The sequence below is a fragment of the Denticeps clupeoides genome, chromosome 16 (assembly GCF_900700375.1).
Source record: "Denticeps clupeoides chromosome 16, fDenClu1.1, whole genome shotgun sequence".
NCBI lineage: Eukaryota > Metazoa > Chordata > Actinopteri > Clupeiformes > Denticipitidae > Denticeps > Denticeps clupeoides.
In genome coordinates this window covers 806082-831164 of record NC_041722.1, presented here as the reverse complement: position 1 = coordinate 831164, position 25083 = coordinate 806082, and the positions used below count along the sequence as shown (strand labels likewise).

Sequence of the window (25083 nt, the reverse complement as noted above, 5' to 3'; positions counted from 1 at the left end):
GACCCTGAGTGTCTCCAGGGGGACTGTCCCTGTCACTACTGATTGTAATGCACTTTGGATAAGGGCATCTGATAAATGCCATATATGTAAATGTTATTATTTTTTCATCTTTTGGCTTTCACCCAGAATAGAACACATTACAGGTACAGGATGTCTTCATTAAGTGTTTCTTTGTCTAATTGTTATTGTCGTTCTTGTCTTTGGTCTATTTCATTTGTTTATTTATTAATGAAAGTTAGATTTTATTAAACTGGGGAACACGCCCACCCAGAGAAAAAGTGCACATAAATGGCTAAAATGTCTTCCCTTCACCAGAGTTGTTGCGTTGTATCCACATAAAGTTGTCTGTGGAAGAAATTCCATGGCCAAACATCTATTTAAAAAAAAAAAAAACTTTACAACATAAGAAACAGCCAGACATGCATAAACATAGGAAACCAATTTTGGGTTAAAGTTAAAGTGAAGGTCACATGTGATACACGGCAGCACAGCACACAGTGCACACAGTGTAATTTGTCCTCTGCATTTATCCCATCACCCTGACTGAGCAGTGGGCAGCCATGACAGACGCCCGGGGAGCAGTGTGTGGGGACGGTGCTTTGCTCAGTGGCACCTCAGTGGCACCATGGCGGATCGGGATTCGAACCGCCAACCTTCTGATTACGGGGCCGCTTCCTTAACCACTAGGCCACCACTGGGTGTTGTTTCGTGCGTTGTTGGTAAAGGGATTTGTATCTTTTGTGTAAAATGAATGTTCTCTGGCTTTCATTATGTGAAAACTCAAATTTAGTGCTACCTCTTTATAAAACACACAGAAAATGAAGGCTTTATCTGTTTATTTTCATCAGTTAATTTCTGACTACTGCCAACAATCCTCATCAGATATCACACCAAATGTAAATGTTTATTTGAATGAATTAAAACCTATATAATATATACAGAGGTTTGCCTTAAAACAGCAAAAAAGTTATTTTTTAAACAAATTATATATGAGCACAGCACAAAACTTGACAATTTGTTAGCCACTGGTTAACATTAACAACCGTAACAAAGCCTGCCTCAGTCAGATGAAAAAAACTAAAACGAAACTAATGAAAAAGACTACTGAACATGTGGTCGAGGTTTTAAAATGAGTTTTCCTGTCTGGGGGGAAAAAACAAGAAAGAATAATTAGGAAAAAAACAACAACAAAAAAATTAAGTTTTGGGTTGCTTCTACTTACGTCATCACATGACATGTTGTACTCTGCCAACACTGTACGGCAGCGAGCTGCAATGCTGAATCGCAGTCAAGGAAAACATGACACAACAAAAGAAAGGTGGCAAACACATAGCAGGGCTCAAAAAGGATACATGGAAGGTGCTACAACTCTCTTGTGTATTCCAGCAAAAAACAAACCAATAAGGGTAATGCAGCTGATTGTGAAAAAAGGATGATTCCAAAGAGATGAGAAAAATGACACCTATGAAGAGGCAGATTAGACACAAATGCTGAGGCTGGCATACATTAAAAAAATATACACTTCAACTCTTGAATAATGTGAAAGTAAAGTGATTGTCATTGTTTCACACAGAGTAAATTATCTTTACTATCTTTTAGTCTAAGAATTGCTTTAATCTATGATTGGTAAATTGGCCATAAGGTTTAGCCTTAGTTAATCCCTATTTTCTGGGGAAAATTGCCTTTAGAGTGTTGTAGTATGACGTAGTATGAAGTTCCTCAAATTATGTCACAGTTTTACTGCTTTATGTACATAATAAAGTGGCTAATGAGCATTTACTAGGTTAGAAATAAAAGATAATGCACAAGCTGCGCCCAGACAAGGAAACTGGTCACAAGTTTACCTTTTGTGTATCTGGATCAATCAGCCAGTTCCAGGCTCCGGTGGCCGTACAGACAGACACGACAATCAGAATCACTAGTAACAAGAGGTTATTTTTTATTAGAAATAATAAATCTATACCTACTAATATTGCATCTAAACATTCCACAGCATTATAAATAACATAGATGTGAATAGTCATAGTGTCACAATCTTGCTTCCATGTAACTTACTACGCCAGCGGCCAGTAGCAGGCTGAAGACAGGAGACATATTCAGTCAGTCTTCGTTCAAAGGCCTTCAGGTCTTGATAAACAGAAAATATAAAGCCAACGTCAGAAATACACTGTAATAACAATAAAACATAAACCATTCATAATTACATTCTCAATACGCATTCAAAATATGTATAACTATAAAAAAAGGAGTTATGAACCTTGTGGAAAAATAGCATTCTTTATGTAATGAGCGTTCAAGTATGTAATAATCTGGATAAAGATAATATTGTGATTAATAAAATGTGAATGATCAAATTAATATCAGTACTTTAGTGTATATGAGTCCACTCGCGTTGACAGCCTATTAAAAACGAGGGTTGGACTTGGTACCTCTGCTGATATTGTCGGTCCTGTCCTGTCCTGTCCTGTCCGTCATACTCAGCTGGACAAACTGTTGTTCGTACTACTTTATACTGACCCTTCCAGACTGAAACACGCCGCGGAACTAAATGCTAACGCTGCTCAAAACTGAAACAATAACTAAACAATAACACTTGCTGAAACGCAACACAAATCGTTATTAAATATTGTAATTACGCGTTTAAAAAAGAAAAAGCTGTACCTTCGGCCTGCTCAAGTGAATTCATGCCTCCGTCAACGACCAGGAAGCGTCCAGGCGTCCTGCACCTGCGCAGAAGACCTCGGAACTGATTGGCCGATGGAAGGAACTTCCTTCCTATTGGTGCCTGTGGTCGCATGCTTATGACGTTGGGTGTCATGCCGCCTAGATGGAAAGTGTTTTTTTTTCTAACGCTTGAATAACGTTATTATGTAGAGCCTTACAGCTGACGTGTGTTTCGCCACTACACTTCCAATAGTAAACAAATAACCCAAATGTCCATAACTTTTATTCTGATCTGCAAATATACTGTGATCTGTTTAATCAAATAACTTTAATCAAACAACTACTAATTGCATAAATATATTTTTGTATACTGTATGGTTCTGTAGTTATCCAAGATAAATACAATTTATAGGCATTTTTAGTACAAATGTGCCCATTTATAATTATAATTGTATATTTAAAACAAGCTTTTAGTAATCAAGGACAGATTTTTTTTCACAATTGTAATGCAAATTTACCTTATTACAAGAACATATACCCTCCTGAGTCCTGGAAGAATTTTTTTTTTGGTATTTAGATTTTTTTTAGACAAGTTAAGTGCTGTGAACAAAAGAAACATTTTTTTTTCCAAAAAAAAATGTATTTAGTTTTATTTTTACCATATGTCCTCTGCAGTGGACAGCGGGTCTTTTTAAATCACAGTTCATCATAGATTCATATAAAAAAACATTAAAAACTGCTAAATTCAGGAATCTTATTTAGACATGGAAAAAGCTTGTACAATGTAGCAATTGAACTTTTGTTTACTATGCCAGAAAACAGTTTTTTCCTTTGGCAATGCACAGAAACACATTGCATTTGATGCATTTCACATAGGTTTTGCCATTACATCCACCTCTCCGGCACCGTGATCCATGGGCTGCCTCCACCATCTTGGGCATATGGACAGCCCAATATTTTTTCAGGCTGTCACTGGGCTGTGGCTCCACACTTCGCCTCCTCTTAGGGGGAGTGTACTCATCATTAGTGCTGACATCACTGACCACCTCATCAAACTCTTGACCTCGTCCCCACTGGGCTTGGGCAATAAGATCTTCAACCAGGAGCAATCTGAACTCAAAATACTGCAGCCTATCCTTCTCCAGTCTCCCACTCATCTCATGATCTACCCTGTACTCAATCCAGCTGTTAGTGGCAGCCAGATCAAAGAAATGCAGAAAGGTAAGGACAGTCCATTTTCTTGTAGGGCTAGACATTGGGTAGAAGTTGATCATTCGGTCACACAGATCAACTCCGCCCATGTTAGTGTTGTACTTAGTCACAACAGCAGGTCAAGATACATTAAGATGCCGCTTCTCTTTGGAAGACCATCTCATGCAGTTGTCCTGGGGCTCTATTCCATGGACAGTGGAGGCCAAGAGGACTGCCTTATTGTCCTGCCATTTAATCACTGCAATCTCTGATGGCTTTCTGACAACCATGCACCAGATGCACCTCTTCCTTTTTTTTTTACTTGACTCTTTGACTTGCACTGTTTTGGGATTCGGTTTTTCGTGATGGTCCCTGTTCCCTGGAGACCACTAGCTTTCAGTGCATCTAGCAGTTTGACAGAACTGAAAAATCTGTCAAAGTATAAGTGTGTTCCTCGTGGAAGAGTCTGTGCTATCCGAATGACAGCATTCCCTCTGATTCCCAGGTGATGGTCAGTGAACGTGTTCTTGCCCTTAAAAACCTCAAAGTCCAGCACCAGACCACTTGGACTGGCAAGCACAAAGGCTTGCACAATCCTTTCAACCTTACTCATCCCCTGGCTTTCTGTTTTGTGAACAATGGTCATAATGAGAGTTAGTGAGTCCTGCTGTCCTGTCCAGAGGACACTGAATACAAGTTGGGTTTTCGAAGGGTTAATTTTACTTCACATGTTTGAAATCTTATTAAAATTAAGTTAAGACTATCATAATAAAGAAATAATTAGATTTTTGACAGCACAGACATATTTTCTATGAAATAATTAGCATTTACCTCTCCTAGTGCCATAAAATGTGGCTGATGCAATGCTGGCAATTTTGAAAAGGCAGTACATGTGCTCAGTAAACCCCTCACCCTTTCTAGTGACATCATTAGAAAGCCCAGGACCTCTCCTAGGCAGTACAGTAGGACTGAATTAGGTTAGTCAAATGCCATTTAAAATAAAATGACTAAAATCATGTCCTCTACAGAGGAGAAAAACGATGTGTCGGGATTCAGGAGGATACAGCTCATTTAGATTTAAAGTCAGTGCTTTAATTCACATTAATTCCAAAATTTTAATGCTGTGCATTTAGATAATGTTTACTGCCCAAACATACATGGAAGTATACTTTTGTTTTGCATACATATTATTCTACACTAGTTTTTCACTAGTTATGACAAGGTGCATGGTAGGGGAGGGAATCGGCAAGGACCCCACGATACAATACTATCCCAATACTTGGGCCATGAAATGACATAATATTGCAATGCTGCAATATGTAAATGATGATTATATTTTCACTGAAAATGTAAAAACTGAGCTGAAATGCAAGATGCTGTATATCACACTATGACTAGTTTCTTATTTTATTCTTATTGTGCTTATTCTGTTTCAATGAGTTGCGGTACAATAACACCTCATCCATGCTAAGGCATCAGTGCATCGAGGAAACTGGAGCTTTACCCAGACAAAGTAAGTAATTGCAATATTACAATTTGTCAATTTTGAGACCAATTATTTCTATTAGAACACATAGTAACATGATATGTGGCATCCTCTTAGGGAGCAAACTATGGCACCATTTAGACACCAGGGTGTGAACAGAAGTAATGTGACCGGAAGACAAGAAAGAGAAATGACTTGAATCACAACCCAACTGACCAGAATAACATAATTTGTGTTTGTCTGTTTATTTATTGTTTGTTTGTAATAAACGGTATGTGAATTGCGTTGTTTAGGGTTTCTGCTCCCTTTTGCCATTTGCTATGTCCCTGACCCTAGACCAGGGACGTAACATCTTGCTCTTGCATTTTTGTGTACGTCTGCATTTTCTGTTCCATGTGAAAGGGTGTTTTCAAAGGATGGAGTAAAAGAAAAAAAAGCAATCGCATAAAATCAAACCTGTGGAGTAACTGTTATGTATGAGGGGCCGTTTAGGAAATATTTCAGACTTTTGTTACACAAACACATGCGAAACACACACACATTCTGACGAGCATGCATTTATACTACTAAAAACTTGCACACACACATATGAAACACTAGCACAGATACATGTGAAAAGCACACACACACATATGAAACGCTCACACAGATACAGGTGAAAATCATGCACACACACATATGAAATGCTCACACAGGTACATGTGAAAAGCACACTCACACATATGAAACGCTCACACAGATACAGGTGAAAATCACGCACACACACATATGAAATGCTCACACAGGTACATGTGAAAAGCACTTCACTATATCCGGAAGTCATTTTACTATATCCGGAAGGTGGTTCTATGGATTCTATTTTGGTGACCCGATTAAAAAAGCGGTAATTGTGACTTCCGGGCAAGATGGCGGACTGAGCACACGTTCGTTTTAGTGCGCTGCTGTCACGTTCGTCTAGTTTATATTATTTTTATGTTTTTTTTTCACCCTTGCACGGTTAGTTTTGTTTTATATTAGTTATGTATAAGACACAAAAAAAGCAAGAGAAGGTCCAGTCTCCCAAAGAAGATAGGACAAATGAGAAAACGAAAGTTGTAAAGGACCACGAATACGCATCGGACATGGAGACTGAAAGAAGTGGAAGTGGAAAACGACCTCTAGATTCGGCAGAATTGCCTCAAACTCCTTCAAAAGGAGCTCACGCTCATAAAATAACAAGACAAGACACAACAATTGAAGACCTACTGGAAGCCATTCAAGCGCTACATCAGAGATTCGACACCCAAGATGAGAAGATGGCGGACACAAAACAAGGTAATGATCAGCAACCTTACCAGAGCTCTAGAATTGAATGCGGCTGAAGTGAAAGATTGTAAGGAGAAGGTGGCTGCTATGTAGTCAGAGGTGTCCATTCTGCGCAAGGAAGGTTCTAAACTCCAAGAGGATGCAAGGGAACTGGATTGATATAAACGATCCAGAGGGATGAAGGAGGACGTGATTCAACTCCTGGGGAAGGTGGCTCCAGAATTGGCTGAGAAAATGGATGAATGTGTTGATACGGTTCATCGGCTGGGCAGGAAGGAGGAAAACCGAACCCGCCGGGTTATTGTACAGTTTACCAAACAGCAGTACAGAGATGGCATATGGAAGATGACTAAAACGTCTCCAGTTTGCGAGTCAACTGGAGGATCTAACGAAGAAGGGCCGCCTGGAGAGAGAGAAACTGTGGCCCCAGATACTTCAAGCGAGGGAGGCAGGAGACCGGGTGTACTACCGCGGCCCGTTTGGATACATAAATGGCCGTCGCATTTATGAGAAGAACTAAAGACAGAAAAGTATTAGTAGTGATTAAAATATACTTTATGTCAAAAATGATTGATGACATATCGGCAAATGTCACACACACACACACACACACACACACAAACACACACACACACACACAGACCAAAACAGAAACCTTATTTAAATGATATATGTTTTAAAAGTGTTTCTAGTTAAAGAAAAACTATTTTGCTTTCAAACAAAGTTGATTTCATACCACTACTGCTAAATAAACGAATTGTAATGCTGTTTTATGAATAATCCATTCTTCAAAGTTGTCTATTCTATGGTTTTCAGATGATATGTCACACAAAATGTTAACAGACTATAATTTCTATTTAGTTGAACAGTGCACAGAGAGATATATGGATAAGCCTGTGAATTACCCATTTTTAACAACTTCTGTTTTTTTCTACAAAAATATATATATATTTTTTTCAAGATTCTTTTCAGAAAATAAAATCCTACATTTATTAACAATGTTAATTTCCTCTGAAACTATCCCAGCTTGTGACCGCTCCTCATTGGCAGTAACAAGGTCTTCACCACCCAGCAGATAACCAACTACTATTTAGTGCTCGCTTGAAACTGATGTTTGCAAAAATGACCATTGTTGGTGTTTTACGACCCCTCATATCAATGACACAGACCCACAGTTCACACACACTTAGACTATCTTTTAAAATAGAAACCTTGTTTTTCACTCAAGGATTGAAAAACACATACTAAACAAAATACTAATTTTAATACAACGCAAACACTGTTCATATACTTACTGAATATGTTTATCCCATCAGTCATTTTCCAAGAGATACATCACATAATGGTATGTAGGAAGCATCACACCATTGACACAGGACATAACCTGTTCACACACACACACACACACACACACACAAACAGACTTTTCCATGCCAAAATAAAACTAATCATAATGCTGATTTGTGAACAAACCGTTCTCCAAAGGTGTCTCATCTTTGGTTTTCAGAAGATATGCCGCACAAAAACGTTAACAAACTATAATTTCTATTTAATGAACCTCACACAGACTTCTGTTTATCAAACTGATATATTTATGAACATTGAAAAAACTTTTCAACATTCTTTTTAATCATGTTTTTCCACTATGGATTATGTAATGATAATATTGAAAAATATACCTACACACTTTCTAACCACTTTTTAATATAGTTCACATCAGACATATATATAGACATGATTTTTTATATTATTATCAAGTAACTTCAAATAAATTTCTCATGTTAACAATTTCATATTTTCTGAAATCGTATCAAGGATGTGATTTTTAGGGAGGGGGCTTGCAACTTTAGGGCTTTAATATCAAAGAATTTAAAGTTTCATTTATTTGTATATTTTTTTCTACAGTATATTTGTATTTTTTTATCCTTCTGATGCTGAAGTGCTTCATTGTTTGTAGATTTTCTATCTGTATGATTGATTCCCGCTGGTCATATTATTAGGTAGACCTCGTTAGTACTCGGGTGGACCACCTTATGTCTTTAGAACCACCTTATTCTTCATGGCATAGCCTCAAAAAGGTGTGGAAATATTCCTCAGATACATTGGTCCATACAGACATGATAGCATCATGTAGCTGCGGCCGATTTGTCTGCTGGTTGTCTATGATATCCGAAGCCAATATCCGAAGGTGTTCTGTTTGGATTGAGACCTGGTGAATGTAGAGTATAGCGAACTCAATGTCATGTTCAAGTAACTAGTCTGAGATGGTTTGAGCTTTGTGACTTGGTGTATTATGCTGTATTTAAGTAGCCATCAAAAAGGGGGTACACTGTGGTAATAAGGGGATGACATGTCAGCAGCAATACTAATTTATGTGTACATCTATGGTTTTTATCAGACAGCCTTATCCAGAGTGACTTACAATCGGTAGTTACATGGACAATACCCCCCCCTGAGAGATCCAGGGTTGGATGCATCCATGCTTACATGTTGATTACACCACATTTTGACCCTACCAACTGAATGTTAAATTGTTTTGATAATTCTCCAGTCTTCAGTTTTCTAGTTAATAAAGTACTTTTTGCATTTACTGTCAATATTACTCTTCCACAAATAACTTAAAAATTCTAAAGATCCTTCAATACAAATCAGATATTTTAAACTTGATGTGACAATGACAAAATGCACTTTAAACCTGACCACCACATATCTTTTTAAACACAAGACAATATATGTTTTAATGCAACCCAGCAACACTACTTCATGGCCATTTACAAGAACCCTCTAAGGTGTCAGTGCTGAACTGTTTGGTTGAAAAACTTAACCCCCCCCCCCCCCCCCAAAAAAAAAAAAAAAACAAAATCCACCAATAATTGGCTAACAATTGGCATAAACATATGAGGTGCTGCTTTTCTAAAGCTTGCAAAAAAACAAACACTAGGTTTACTAAATAATGAGGTCTTATCAGGTCTTATCAGTGAACAATACCGAGATAATTATTATAAAAATTATTATAAAAATGCATGAATTAATTATTCCTCACACTCATACTGTACTTGGAGAAAATGGAATGTTTTGTGGTAACGTTTGGCACTGTTACGCGCTATATTACGCACACTTGTGCTTGCTCTGGAACGGGCAGATCAGACAGCCGTGTATACATTTATTTTAACAAAGTAACTGTATTCTGATTATCACTCATTTAAACGGTACATGCATTCCGTCACTCCCCGACACTGTCCACATACATTGGTTGTTCTGACATTCTGAGTCTGCCCTTTATCCTGTGACATCAACAAGGCTTTTTGTCTACACAACTGTTGCTAACCGGATCTTTTCTCTTTTTCAGACCTGGTAAACCCTACATATGGTTGTGCATGACAGTAGATCACCAGTTTTTAAAAACTCCAACCGTGTCTCGTCCAAAACCACTTAAATATTCTTTTACCCCCATTCTAATGACTGGTTTGGACTTCAGAAAATTGTTTTCACCACGTCTTGATGCCTAAATGCAAATCTGATATAATCTGGCAGATGAGCTGTTTGTGTTAAACTACATGTAAAAGGAAAGGCCAGGTTGTATTTAACAGCACTGTTTAACCCCACTTAAATCCAATTAGACGAGTACAAATTGTATTATACTGAATACATAAAAACTATATGCAATCACAATAATAAACATAACCAGTAAAAAAATCCATAACCTGATTGAAACTGAAGGGAATTGATTTGTGGTTATGGGTCAGAAACCCTTGTTTGCAAGCACAGAGGTCAAACGTTTCTTGTAGTTGATGACCAAGTTTGCACACATTTTAGGAGGAATTTTGGTCCACTCCTCTTTGCAGATCATCTCTAAATCACTAGGTTTCGAGGCTGTCTCTGTGCAACTTTGAGCTTCAGCTCCCTCCATAGGTTTTCTATTGGAATAAATATCTCTTGGAATAAAGAGATTGACTAGGCCACTCCATGACCTTAATGTGCTTCTTTTTGAGTGACACCTTTGTTGCCTTTGCTGTATGTTTTGGGTCATTGTCGTGCTGGAACACCCATCCATGACCCATTGTCAATTTCCCCGCAGAGGGAAGGAGGTTGTCGCTCAGGATTTTACGATATATGGCTCCGTCCATTTTCCCGTTGATTCGGTGAAGCTGTCCTGTGCCCTTAGCCGAAAAACATCCCCAAAGCAAAATGTTTCCACCTCCATGCTTGACAGTGGGGACGGTGTTTTGGGGTCATAGGCAGCATTTTTCTTCCTCCAAACACTGCGAGTTGAGTTAATGCCAAAGAGCTCAATTTTGGTCTCATCTGACCACAGCACCTTCTCCCAGTCACTCTCTGAATCATTCAGGTGTTCATTGGCAAACTTCAGACGGGCCTGCACATGTGCCTTCTTGAGCAGGGGGACCTTGTGAGCACTGCAGGATTTTAATCCATTGTGGTGTAATGTGTTTCCAATGGTTTTCTTGGTGACTGTGGTCCAGCTACTTTGAGGTCATTAACTTACTCCTCCCGTGTAGATCTAGGATGATTTCTCACCTTTCTCAGAATCATTGAGACCCCATGAGGTGAGATCTTGCGTGGAGCCCCAGACCGAGGTCGATTGATGGTCATTTTCTTCACTGTTTAATGTAGTTTTGCCACTAAGTATTAAGTCTTTTTTCCTTTTGATGTGCTATCTGTCACTGTTAAAATAAACCTACCATTAAAATGATACTGTTCTGAGACTTTTCATTTCTTTGTCATTGGACAAACTTACAAAATCAGCGAGGGGTCAAATAATTATTTCCTCCACTGTATGTATATATAATTTATTTAGATCTCTCTCCATCCTCTGTTATGTGAGCTGACGCTGACTTCAATTCTCCTTGAATACCCTGAATAGCACATAGTAAACATCAAATCATGATGTAAAGTCCTCTTTTATCGTGTGAATGGCATATCCACAACCTTATCAGAGCTTTCTATCTGTGCTGGACTGAAAGAGGCATCTGCTTTAATAATTTTCAATGGCTGTTAACAGCATTTAGATATTATTTCAGTTTACACACAGATGTGGCTACTCATTCATTTTAGGGTCGTCCACCTATTCTTTTTCAGATGAGAGACCTCTGTCTGGCTAGGACTTAGAAGTGCATTTTGTTTGACTTATTTCTCCTTTTAATATTATACATTGTGGTGATATTGTGGATTGGTAAATACATTTATTTACGAGTTTATATTTTGCTGAACGTTTTTTTGCATTGTAGGAATTAGTTTAGGATAAAAGTATTTGATTCTGGTTGTTTTATCAGCATTAAGCAGACTGAAGAATCCACTGGTGCTGCCCCCCCCACCCCCCTGGGTGCCACTCGAAAGATGGCCATTTTCTTCACTGTTTAATGTAGTTTCTGACCCATAACCACAAATCAATTCCCTTCAGTTTCAATCAGGTTATGGATTTTTTACTGGTTATGTTTATTATTGTGATTGCATATAGTTTTTATGTATTCAGTATAATACAATTTGTACTCGTCTAATTGGATTTAAGTGGGGTTAAACAGTGCTGTTAAATACAACCTGGCCTTTCCTTTTACATGTAGGTTAACACAAACAGCTCATCTGCCAGATTATATCAGATTTGCATTTAGGCATCTAGACGTGGTGAAAACAATTTTCTGAAGTCCAAACCAGTCATTAGAATGGGGGTAAAAGAATATTTAAGTGGTTTTGGATGAGACACGGTTGGAGTTTTTAAAAACTGGTGATCTACTGTCATGCACAACCATATGTAGGGTTTACCAGGTCTGAAAAAGAGAAAAGATCCGGTTAGCAACAGTTGTGTAGACAAAAAGCCTTGTTGATGTCACAGGATAAAGGGCAGACTCAGAATGTCAGAACAACCAATGTATGTGGACAGTGTCGGGGAGTGACGGAATGCATGTACCGTTTAAATGAGTGATAATCAGAATACAGTTACTTTGTTAAAATAAATGTATTACACGGCTGTCTGATCTGCGCTGCCACCAGGACGACCATCTGCCCGTTCCAGAGCAAGCACAAGTGTGCGTAATAGTGCGCGTAACAGTGCCAAACGTTACCACAAAACATTCCATTTTCTCCAAGTACAGTATGAGTGCGAGGAATAATTAATTCATGCATTTTTATAATAATTTTTATAATAATTATCTCGGTATTGTTCACTGATAAGACCTGATAAGACCTCATTATTTAGTAAACTTAGTGTTTGTTTTTTTGCAAGCTTTAGAAAAGCAGCACCTCATATGTTTATGTCAATTGTTAGCCAATTATTGGTGGATTTTTTTTTTTTGGGGGGGGGTTAAGTTTTTTAACCAAACAGTTCAGCACTGACACCTTAGAGGGTTCTTGTAAATGGCCATGAAGTAGTGTTGCTGGGTTGCATTAAAACATATATTGTCTTGTGTTTAAAAAGATATGTGGTGGTCAGGTTTAAAGTGCATTTTGTCATTGTCACATCAAGTTTAAAATATCTGATTTGTATTGAAGGATCTTTAGTATTTTTAAGTTATTTGTGGAAGAGTAATATTGACAGTAAATGCCAAAAAGTATATTTAATTTTTTTTTTATTCTACTTTATTAACTAGAAAACTGAAGACTGGAGAATTATCAAAACAATTTAACATTCAGTTGGTAGGGTCAAAATGTGGGGTAATCAACATGTAAGCATGGATGCATCCAACCCTGGATCTCTCGGGGGGGGGGGGGGGGGGGGGGGGGTATTGTCCATGTAACTACCGATTGTAAGTCACTCTGGATAAGACTGTCTGATAAAAACCATAGATGTACACATAAATTAGTATTGCTGCTGACATGTCATCCCCTTATTACCACAGTGTACCCCCTTTTTGATGGCTACTTAAATACAGCATAATACACCAAGTCACAAAGCTCAAACCATCTCAGACTAGTTACTTGAACATGACATTGAGTTCGCTATACTCTACATTCACCAGGTCTCAATCCAAACAGAACACCTTCGGATATTGGCTTCGGATATCATAGACAACCAGCAGACAAATCGGCCGCAGCTACATGATGCTATCATGTCTGTATGGACCAATGTATCTGAGGAATATTTCCACACCTTTTTGAGGCTAAGACATAAGGTGGTCCACCCGAGTACTAACGAGGTCTACCTAATAATATGACCAGCGAGAATCAGTCATACAGATAGAAAATCTACAAACAATGAAGCACTTCAGCATCAGAAGGATAAAAAAATACAAATATACTGTAGAAAAAAATATACAAATAAATGAAACTTTAAATTCTTTGATATTAAAGCCCTAAAGTTGCAAGCCCCCTCCCTAAAAATCACATCCTTGATACGATTTCAGAAAATATGAAATTGTTAACATGAGAAATTTATTTGAAGTTACTTAATAATAATATAAAAAATCATGTCTATATATATGTCTGATGTGAACTATATTAAAAAGTGGTTAGAAAGTGTGTAGGTATATTTTTCAATATTATCATTACATAATCCATAGTGGAAAAACATGATTAAAAAGAATGTTGAAAAGTTTTTTCAATGTTCATAAATATATCAGTTTGATAAACAGAAGTCTGTGTGAGGTTCATTAAATAGAAATTATAGTTTGTTAACGTTTTTGTGCGTCATATCTTCTGAAAACCAAAGATGAGACACCTTTGGAGAACGGTTTGTTCACAAATCAGCATTATGATTAGTTTTATTTTGGCATGGAAAAGTCTGTTTGTGTGTGTGTGTGTGTGTGTGTGTGTGAACAGGTTATGTCCTGTGTCAATGGTGTGATGCTTCCTACATACCATTATGTGATGTATCTCTTGGAAAATGACTGATGGGATAAACATATTCAGTAAGTATATGAACAGTGTTTGCGTTGTATTAAAATTAGTATTTTGTTAGTATGTGTTTTTCAATCCTTGAGTGAAAAACAAGGTTTCTATTTTAAAAGATAGTCTAAGTGTGTGTGAACTGTGGGTCTGTGTCATTGATATGAGGGGTCGTAAAACACCAACAATGGTCATTTTTGCAAACATCAGTTTCAAGCGAGCACTAAATAGTAGTTGGTTATCTGCTGGGTGGTGAAGACCTTGTTACTGCCAATGAGGAGCGGTCACAAGCTGGGATAGTTTCAGAGGAAATTAACATTGTTAATAAATGTAGGATTTTATTTTCTGAAAAGAATCTTGGAAAAAAATGTTCATGTTCATAAATATATCAGTTTGATAAACAAAAGTCTGTGTATGGTTCAACTAAATAAAAATTATAGTTTATTAACGTTTTGTGTGTCATATCATCTGAAAACCATAAATGAAATACCTCTGGCTTGTTCATAAAACAGCGTGACGATTAGTTTTATTTTAGCAAGGAAAAGAAAAAGTCTGTTGTGTGTGTGTGTGTGTGTGTGTGTGTCAATCATACAAATAGTAAATATACGACAGTGAAGCCCTTCAGCATCAGAAGGTTAAAAAAATACAAATATACTGTAGAAAAAAATAACTGAAACTTTAAATTCTTGATATCATAGCCCTAAAAGTCGCAACCCCCCTCTCTAAAAATCACACCCCTTGATATGATTTTAGAAAATATGATTTTAATTGTTAACATGAGAAATTTATTTGAAGTTACTTGATAATAATATTAAAAGTAATGTCTAAAATATATATATGTCTGATGTGAACTACAACAACTACATAAAGTGGTTAGAAGTGTGTAGGTTTATTTTTCAATATTATCATTACATAATCCAAAGTGGACAAAAAAAAAAAAAAAAAAACATGATTAAAAAGAATAGTGGTTTTCAACGTTTTAAAGTAGGATTTGAGAAGTTTTTTCATGTTCATATATATATCAGTTTGATAAACAAAATCTGTGTGTGTTTCAATTAAATAGAAATTATAGTTTGTTAATATTTCTGTGAGAAAGGTTTGTTCATAAAACAGTGTTATGATTAGTTTTATTTTAGCAAGAAAAAGAAAAAGTCTGTGTGTGTGTGTGTGTGTGTGCGTGCCAGTGATGTGATGCCTCCTACATACCATTGTGTGATGTATCTTTTGGAAAAATGACTGAATGTGTTGTATATTTAAGATAAGTATTGTGTTTAAACTTGTTAACTAGAAATCCTTTTAAACCATATATCATTAAAATATGGTTTTAAAATAGTCTAAGTGTGTGTGAACTGTGGGTCTGTGTCATTGATATGAGGGGTCGTAAAAGACCAACAATGGTCATTTTTGCAAACATTAGTTTCAAGCGAGCACTAAATAGTAGTTGGTTATCTGCTGGGTGGTGAAGACCTTGTTACTGCCAATGAGGAGCGGTCACAAGCTGGGATAGTTTCAGAGGAAATTAACATTGTTAATAAATGTAGGATTTTATTTTCTGAAGAGAATCTTGAAAAAAAAAAATATTTCTGGAGAAAAAAACAGAAGTTGTTAAAAATAGGTAATTCACAGGCTTATCCACATATCTCTCTGTGCACTGTTCAACTAAATAGAAATTATAGTCTGTTAACATTTTGTGTGACATATCATCTGAAAACCATAGAATAGACAACTTTGAAGAATGGATTATTCATAAAACAGCATTACAATTCGTTTATTTAGCAGTAGTGGTATGAAATCAACTTCTATTGTAAATCTATTGTAAGTCGCTTTGGATAAAAGCGTCTGCTAAATAAAGTAAAGTAAAGTAAAGTAAAGTAAAGTAACTTTGTTTGAAAGCAAAATAGTTTTTCTTTAACTAGAAACAGTTTTAAAACATATATCATTTAAACAAGGTTTCTGTTTTAAAAGAAATTCTAAGGGTGTGAAAGTCTAAGGGTGAGCACGAGCGCGTGTGTGTGTGACATTTGTAAGGCCACGCGTTGATTCAGTGTTTGCGAGAATGGTGGTTAGATGGGTCCTAGACCATGGAGATGACCCTAGTTGTAAACAATTGGTAAGATTAGGGTGTTAAAGATTGTTAGAGGATGTGCTAGGATCTGCGTGTGTGTGGGTCAGGGAAATCATAAAAGGGTTTCATTTATTTTAGCAGTAGGGGTATGAAATTAACTTTGTTTGAAAAGCTGTATAGTTAACATACCCTAGAACACGAAGCCTTTCACATTTTTCTTTAACTAGAAACACTTTTAAAACATATATCATTTAAATAAGGTTTCTGTTTTGGTCTGTGTGTGTGTGTGTGTGTGTGTGTGTGACATTTGTAAGGACACATATTGATTCAGTGTTTGCGAGAAAGGTGTAGAGGTATACCGGGTTATGACCTATCCCACAGCAACCATAGTTTGTAAACAATTGATAAGACATCTGTTTTTTTAAAGCTTGTCTAAGTAGTTATATGACATCTATGAATGTGAGAGGATGTGCGGGTGTCCATGGGGGAGAAATGAGGATAAATAAATTACGCGCAGGGTGTCCAGTGGAGAAGGTAGAAGGCTAGGACGTCATAAAATACGCGCTGGGTGTCCGGTGGAGAAGGGGAGAAGGTAGAAGGGTAGGTGGTCATAAATCACACGCTTTTTCCTTATGCTGATATGTCATCAATCATTTTTGACATAAAGTATATTTAATCACTACTAGTATTCTATTAAAGATATCGCTAAATGAGGACATTAAGGGTGTAATTTGTTGTTTAGAAACTGGAGGAACGTTCACCCTATTCATTTCTACTTAGTAAGAAGACAGCTAAGTACGTTTTGCTTTATTATTATAAAAACTGTTATTTTATACTGTTATAAAGCTGTTATTTTTGTATTTGTTCTATTTTTTTTTTAACTGTTACTGTTTGAACAATATAGTTAATGCTTAAAACAAATTTGTCATTTATTTCTTTGAATGCAAGAGGACTTAAGGACAAAGAGAACAGGAAAGCGTAATTTTTCTTTTTTCCACACTGCACTCTGCTGCAAGAAACTCACTCGTGTGACACTGACGCCACCTTCTGGTCAAACCAGTGGGGAGAGAAGATCTGGTTTAGCCATGGTTCTAATTGCTCTGGTGGTGTAGCCATCTGTTTTATTTGATGTCCTGGAAATGTTGTTGCCTCCAAAGCTGATGTGTTCGGTCACTGAATAGTAGTTGTGTTAAATGTTGAAGGATATTTCATCATAATGTTTATGGGTACACGAATTAGAATGAAAATAAGTTGATATTGTCAAAATTGACAGATGTTATTTCTGAATTTAAGGACACTTATAACTCAAACTTTATTGTGGTAGGTGGTGATTATAAGCTGACACCAGATGACCGTTTGGGCAGATTACTCTCCCTGTGACGTCTAGAAGGACAGCGATCATTCTAGACGTCACAGGGAGAGTTTGAATCCTACTATATTCGAATTTTATTCGAATAATCAGCACCCTGATTATTCCCACCTGTTCTTCATCACAGGTAAGTGGTGGTAATCATGGGTGCTTAGCGGGATAATGACTTCTGATCGGTGATTGGTTAGTTCAGCGGTAATGGGTCTGTCCACTCCTCTTTATAACCAGCCGGTCCCTTTAGTCCTGCGTTCGGTCTCCCTCACACAACCTGAGGTCATTGCCGCACGGCATGCTGTCCTTAACGGCAATGACCGTGAACCCCCACAGTAGGACTGGAACTTGACTCTCCCCTCTGGACTCGCTACAGCTCCCAGGTCTCCCCTTCTCTCCTGCTCTCTCACTCTCTCCGTGTGTGTTTGTAGCCTGTATTCCCTGTGCAGAATTCCCGTATGCTGTTCTTCCCAGGCGACGTACCGGTGCGTGAGTGGCGCAACAAGTAAAGACTCTCACGCTGGACTATGAACATCTGGTAGAAGATGATTGCGTCATTTTCTTTTTGGATATCTATAAAGCCTTCAGTGTTGAGCACCCATTTGTAAGAATGGACCTCACAGGGAGCCTGCTTTTGCCTTGCATAACAGATGTCTGCAGGGGGAAGTGTGACTTTCCTGTGTCGATGGTTGTGCGTGAAGATTCGCCACCTCTGTTTTACATGCCTTGTCTGACTGTTATGTGTGAAGTATCAGCCGTCAGGACCGCCCACCCTCTTCTTCTTCCCCAAATGGGAGGCACCGGGGACGTGACATCAGAAATAACAGGTTCTGATTGGTCAGTGACAACTTCCTGTAGGCCAGTGACTACTTCCTGTAGGCCAGGGGTATAAAAGTCTGCTCACATGTGGAAAAAGGGACCTCTGAGCTTCTTGCTCACGGGGTATTCCATCGGATGCCGGAAGGCTTCTGAGCCTTTCTCTCCCCCTCTTTCTCTTCTCCCTCTTTACTCTTTCTTCTCATTTTTACTTTCTCTGTAACCTTGGTACCTTTTTACATTCAATATTCACATGTAACTACAATAATTATTTACCGGTGTTAATAAATTAGAAACTGTTCATTTTTAACCTCTGTTGTGCCATGCCTCTTTCTGCCAGGTAACATCAAATTGGAGTGGTTGAATACAGTGCTTTGTGTGGAGGGAGATTTTTTTTTTTTTTTTTTTTTTTTTTTTTTTTTTTTTTTTTTTTTTTTTTTTTTTTTTTCTACACTCTATTCTCTTCTCCCACACCACATGGTCTTTGTTTTTACACATTCATTATAAAAACATTGGAATGCTTTGGGGAACAAAAAAAATTATTATAAAAGTGATTCAGATGCTTTACACAGATATTAACAGCTTAGTATCTTTATGCTCTGGAACATCTAAACGTTTTGAAATAACAAGAGGAATCCGCCAAGGATGTCCTGTTTCACCTCTTCTGTTCATTATTGTGGCAGAACTGTTGGCAATTTTCATGAACAATTCAAATATTGAACCATTAAATGTGATGGGGAAACTCTTTGATCATTCAACTAGCAGATGACACGGCCCTGCTCTTAAATCTATTGCAAATTTCAAGGGTATTGAAGGATATACAAAAGTTTTCTGAAGCCTCTGGCTTACATTTGAATAAGAAAGCATGTGAAACTCAAACTATTCATGATCATCCCTTTGATACTGTGTGTGGTATTCCAATTAAAAAAATAGGTTAAATATTTAGGAATTAATCTCAAAAAATAAAAAGCTAATAGAAACCTCAAATATTGAAAATAAAATCCAAAAAACAAGGTTTTAGCGGTTTACCTAACTCTGACATCTTGCCTCACAATAGATCTATTGATCAGATGCAACTTGTTGTCTTATGTAGGGAACAGGACTTTAAGTATTTTGGCGTAAATAACGTTTTTGCTCCCCTGATTGACTACCTCATAATTCTGGAGCAGAGAGGTGTAGTCACATCTGATTGCATTGTACTAAAGGGCTCTTTGGTTGCCATTGCAGGAGACAACCTGGGATCCCATTCTATTGGGGGATTCTTGGAGAACTTCAGTCGGTCTACTTATTTTTGTCACTACTGTGAGGTGTGTAGAGGTGATTTTCTGACTAATCCTATATCGCTTGGTACCAAACGAACAGCCCAATCATACGCAAGTAATTTGCAAGAGCAGGAAACTACTGCCACTGACTCTGTATGCGGCATCAAGTTTGACTCCTTTCAATCAGCTTTCACATTTCCGTGTTTGCCAGCCTGGCCTACCACCATGTCTAGGCCATGACTTATTTGAGGGAGTCATAGCTCATGACCTTCCTTTTATATATTATATAACCTGCAGTTAAACAGGTGCAAGAACCAGTTCAGGATGTCAAGGACAAACCAGCAGACCTCTCTCCCAGCAGCGACAAGCTCAGTGGGCATGCAGTTCAGAACTGGTGTTTGCTTAACTTCTCCCACTCATGGTGGGTGACAGGATTAAAGATCCCTGCGAAAATGAGGTGGCAAATCATTTTGCAGCTGAGGGAGATTGTTGAGCTCATCTGTGCACCGGTCATTACAGAGGGCCAGGTTGCATATCTTAAAGTCCTCATAGAGGAGTACATAGACAACAGGACAAGGCTTTTCCCCAATGCCCCCCTCAGACCAAAGCACCATTATCTGTGCCACTATCCATCTTTCATCATTCACTTTGGCCCACTTATTCGCCTATGGACACTCCGATTTGAGAGTAAACATGCATTTTTTTAAAACAGAAAATTGCACAATTTAAGAATTTGTGCAAAACTCTCTAGCAGAGAGACACCAAGTTCTACAAGCATGCTTGAGTGTGGGAAACTTGTTCCCTCCACGTGTTCAAGCAGAGAAGGGGACTGATTTTCATGTTGACTATTAGAATGACAGGATCAGGGCATAGTCAAAGGCACAGATTACAGAAGGGGGATGTACATTTTTCTAGAGAACAGTGATGAAGGGCTTCTTATGGGGAAGATTATGCTAGTTATTGTTCATAATTCAGTCTATTTTGTCTCAGAGAAACATACTTTTGTAAAGTTATGTGACACAGGTGTGTACTGTGACCTAGGAGTGGCCCAAGAGAATTATGTGTGCATTAAGCAGGAAGATCTACTGGACTACTATCCTCTTTCAGCATACAACGTGTATGATCAGTCCCTTATTGCTCTCCACCATTCTTTCCCATTCACGTCTCTCTTCTGGCAATGGTCTTTCTTCTTTTTCCACTCTGTCACGTGAGCAGGGAGGAAAGTGAGGATACAGGATACGTGAGGAGAGACGTGAGTAGTAGAGCAGGCTATGTAGTCATAGCAAACAAAGGTTTTTTTATTTTGTTAGTTGATTGATTTTGTTAGTTGATTTTGTCTTTAATTTGCTTTGTTGATTGAACAGACTATAGTAGGAAATATGCATTGCCATGTAGGCATGGCAAAAATGAAAAATTAGTGTTTTATAATTCACTACTTAATGGGACTAGGTCAAGGAAGCTGTGTGGTCATACCTGCCTGGTCTCCCTGATGACCTTCTTACCACCATGCTGGATGAGCTTGGGGTCAAGTCTATTGAAGATCTGACCTTGGTGGAGAGGTATCTGGTGAAATACCTCAAACCTATCCAAAGGGCATAGGTTAGGGCATCAAGGACTGTAAATTCATCTGTTCACCGATTACACTTTTTCACTCTTTCATGTCACTGAACTAGGGCCTTAGAACATTGGCACAACTGGTAGACAATAGACTTTGTATAACTGTCGTCCCAAGATCACACGTTTGTTACCTGTCAGATACTATTGGATGAAGTGATTAATCTCAGGTGTGCAGCACAGCTTATAGACCTTATTCATGTGTGAGTTATTTGTTCAGTGTGATGTAATGGGTTGGGGAAATGTATAATAGGCATAACAAATAATAATTGGAATTACAAACTCCTCAAAACTGGGCTGTTTTTTCACATCTGGAAATAAATAGACGGGAATGCAGCTGATGCTTATTACTTGCATGCATTTCCAAACTTAATAACAATAGCAGTGAAAAACAATCAGACCCTGTTATGATTTTGTAATTCCAATAGTGTATTGGCCTGTTATTTTAACTATGGTTTAAGTGGCATTATCAGAGCAATTAGTCAATGGACACTTCTGCGTTCTCCCCACCCATTATGTCACATTCGAACAAATGGCACTTCCGTGAATGTATTCAAATTGCTTCATCCAATAGTGCTGACAGGAAACCAATGTGTGTGCTTCCTCCAGGAAGTACTGGAGCAGGACTACAATTAAGCACACAGTCTATTGACCCATAGCCCTACATCTTGCCCTATCTTATTTAATAAATTGTTTTTGTGCCTTCTAGGACTTGTTACTCTTAATACGGAGTTGGTCTCTTCTCCTGATCCAAGGGCTCCAAGTTCCCCAACTCCAAGTTCTCCAAACACAACATTCCAGTCTCCAAATCAACTGTTGCCCAGCCCTCCAATCACTGCCCCAAGCATGTCAAGCGCTTCACCGCCTGGCGTACCATGGCATGTTGACTTTCGTCTCAACTGGGACTAGGTGTCATCAGCCATTTGACTTAGAGTGGAAAAACCATTGCCAGACCAAATGATGCAGCACTACTGCAACCAAACCAGAGCCATGTGCCACAGCGTTTTGAGAAACATTGTCAGGTAAGGATGCGACTATTATCAATATTAGCTGTGAGTTAATCCCCAGCCCCACCCCCTTCAACTGTTTGTAACTTTCACTGATTCATTCCCTGTAACAAGGGTGCAAAAGTGAAGACTTTGTAAACATGGTTTGTTTAAACAGAGGTAGTATATTCAAGAAAACCATACTAATTCACATGTTTTTATGCTGTGATATCCTAGTGTTGAATACCGTAAAAAGAAGTACTCCACAATGCAGTCGTAGTGGAAAGGGAGTAATGGTTGTAAGTGCAGTCAACATTCTTTACTGCTAAATGCACACAGCTAAAATAAATACCAAATATAATTACACTGTGATATCAGTCACGTCTGGTGATCCGTCCAGAGTGTACCTCACCTTTCTCCCGTAAGTCGGCTGGGAAATGCTCCAGCTCCCCCACGACCCTCACGGATAAGCGGTTGGGAAAATGAATGAAATTTATAGTAGCATCGTGCATGTAGAAGTAAAGAATGTTAACCGAACATATAATCCTTACTCCCTTTCCACTACGATTCCACTTCGAGTACTTCTTTTTACGGTTTGCAACACTAGGATATAATCTAGAAGATGTCATTAAACTAATCATTATGAAGCTAAGTGAGATATGAAGTTTGACTAATCATTGGTAAAACAAGTGAGATGATCGGAGGTAATGTGTAACGTTAGACGAAAACGGAGCACAGTAATGTTGTTAAAGAACATCTTAATCTATCATTCAAGTCTGTTTGCTAATTATATTTACTTTAGATGACCGTTATGAATTTAACAGAAAACCGAAAATACAAAACCGCTGGACATGACTATCTCTTGACAGACTGACCACGCACACCATACAATGAAACTTTTTTTTTTTTTTTTCAAATCTTCGGATCACGTGCGTACCGAACCGTGGAGAGGGATTGGTTCGGATCACGGATCAACAGTGATCCATTGCACCACTAATTGTTACCCTGTGATGCCCGCTCCTAGGGGTGTCAGGTGGGGCCCAGCAGATTTGCCAGAGGGGGAGACCGAGGCAACGTTGGAGAATATGAAGAGGGATCTGCTGAACATCTACTCAGGCATGCCATCTACTGTCTTTTTAAGTAATTTTGTTTAGACTTTAGTAATTGGGCATGTGTGTTGGGCGGCTACAAGACCAATTTGTTACTTGGGTACTAACAATACATTTGTATGTCTGTAAACACAGAGGAAGGAATGAGTGGGGCAGAGAGAGCAGAACCAATGATGGAAAAGACATACGTCATCCTGCGGAAATAACTTAACAAAGTGCCTGCTGCAGTGGTCTCTGAGATTAAACCGGAATGGCCATTTCTCTTCTCTCAGAAATGGCTATTCTCACACTTTGGCCTCCTGACGGACGTCGATGTCCTTCAGAAGCTACAGGAGGCAATTAGTCGACGAGGACAGACCATCCTGGATTACTGTGCAACACTGGACAACCCCAAGATCCGTGATGTTCTGGCCTGCTATGATGCAGACTCTGACAAGGCTGCCTGCATCCTGCTGCTCCTAATGTTGTACTTATTCAAATATTTAAAATGCAAAATGAGTGATTTATGAACATTTACCTTGCATTAATTATTTATCCTAAATCCATGCTATTTACTATATTACAGGTATGTGCCACTGCTGTGGACGTCAATACTGCAGAACTCCCCAGCACCCCCTGCTTGATCATTCAAGGTAATGTTACTTTGATCTAGTATCGACATTTCTAAATCATTATTTTGGTTTCATTCTATAAATCTGTGACCATAATAAATAATTTTAATTATAATAAGAATTATATTTGTATAGCCCTTTGTATCTTAAGCAGATCACAAAGTGCTCATAACACATATTGTTGTATCTGTTCATTTCAGGTGACATGATGAAGCCCTCTGGATGGCTTTTGTCCATCGAGGGACATGTCGTGATGGGCCCACAGCATTTCTTTTTTCACGGAATAGCTGCTTTCTTCAGCAGCTGTTACGTCTTCAACCTTGAGTATCCTGCCGCTGGATCGTCGACACTGGAGTTAATTCAAAGGTATTTTATAAAGATCACATTTAATCTTGTAATTCACATTATAGTACAGGCTTCCAACGGACTACAATGAACCCTCATGTGAGCAACCTTTTGAGGAAACTTATTGACTTTGTGTGGGCATCCTTTTTTTTTTTTTTTTTGCAGCGGTAGTAGTCAGGCTCAGTTTTGAGTAGCCTTGTTTTTTCTCTAATTTTTCAAGACAACTTTGCACTACAAGATTTTACACAATGCTGTTGCGTGTGGACTCATTATGTTTGAGATTGAGAGGAGCGCCTGACCCGTTTACGACATTCCTTCATCACTCTCTCCCTTGCTCTCTTATCTTGCCATTAAGGCCTCATTCCCATCCCGTCCATTACTGTTATTGTGACACAGCTATGTGAATAGTAGTGAGACGGGTAGTTGAATTGCA

General features: G+C 38.2%; 1 protein-coding gene and 1 pseudogene across 4 annotated transcripts; one reads left to right on the top strand and one right to left on the bottom strand.

The window, feature by feature from the left end:
* Window positions 1-819: 819 nt before the first annotated feature.
* cnep1r1 (CTD nuclear envelope phosphatase 1 regulatory subunit 1) lies at window positions 820-2735 on the bottom strand. 4 transcript variants are annotated; one of them, XM_028956763.1, is made up of 6 exons: window positions 2662-2735; window positions 2056-2127; window positions 1845-1918; window positions 1353-1462; window positions 1223-1277; window positions 820-1143 (listed from the first exon to the last, which is right to left on the bottom strand). In XM_028956763.1, the coding sequence occupies exons 1-6, from the start codon at window positions 2684-2686 to the stop codon at window positions 1102-1104; spliced, it is 378 nt and encodes a 125-aa protein (XP_028812596.1). In that variant the 5' UTR covers window positions 2687-2735; the 3' UTR covers window positions 820-1101. The 4 variants fall into 4 exon arrangements, with proteins under 4 accessions (XP_028812596.1, XP_028812595.1, XP_028812597.1 ...); XM_028956762.1 differs by lacking the exon at window positions 2662-2735 and adding an exon at window positions 2430-2652; XM_028956764.1 differs by lacking the exon at window positions 2662-2735 and adding an exon at window positions 2430-2652 and having other exon boundaries at window positions 820-1139.
* An 870-nt stretch (window positions 2736-3605) lies between these two features.
* Window positions 3606-24840, top strand: LOC114766347 (uncharacterized; annotated as a pseudogene).
* The last annotated feature ends 243 nt before the right edge of the window (window positions 24841-25083 follow it).

Bases quoted from the DNA above. Each gene is read 5' to 3' on its own strand.
- cnep1r1 (XM_028956762.1), bottom strand. From the start codon at position 2,475: ATGACGGACAGGACAGGACAGGACAGGACCGACAATATCAGCAGAG. The intron at 1,278-1,352 runs GTATCCTTTTTG...ACTGCGATTCAG, and splicing joins AGAGTTGTAGCACCTTCCAT to CATTGCAGCTCGCTGCCGTA. The intron at 1,144-1,222 runs GTAAGTAGAAGC...TTTTCCCCCCAG, and splicing joins ACAACATGTCATGTGATGAC to ACAGGAAAACTCATTTTAAA.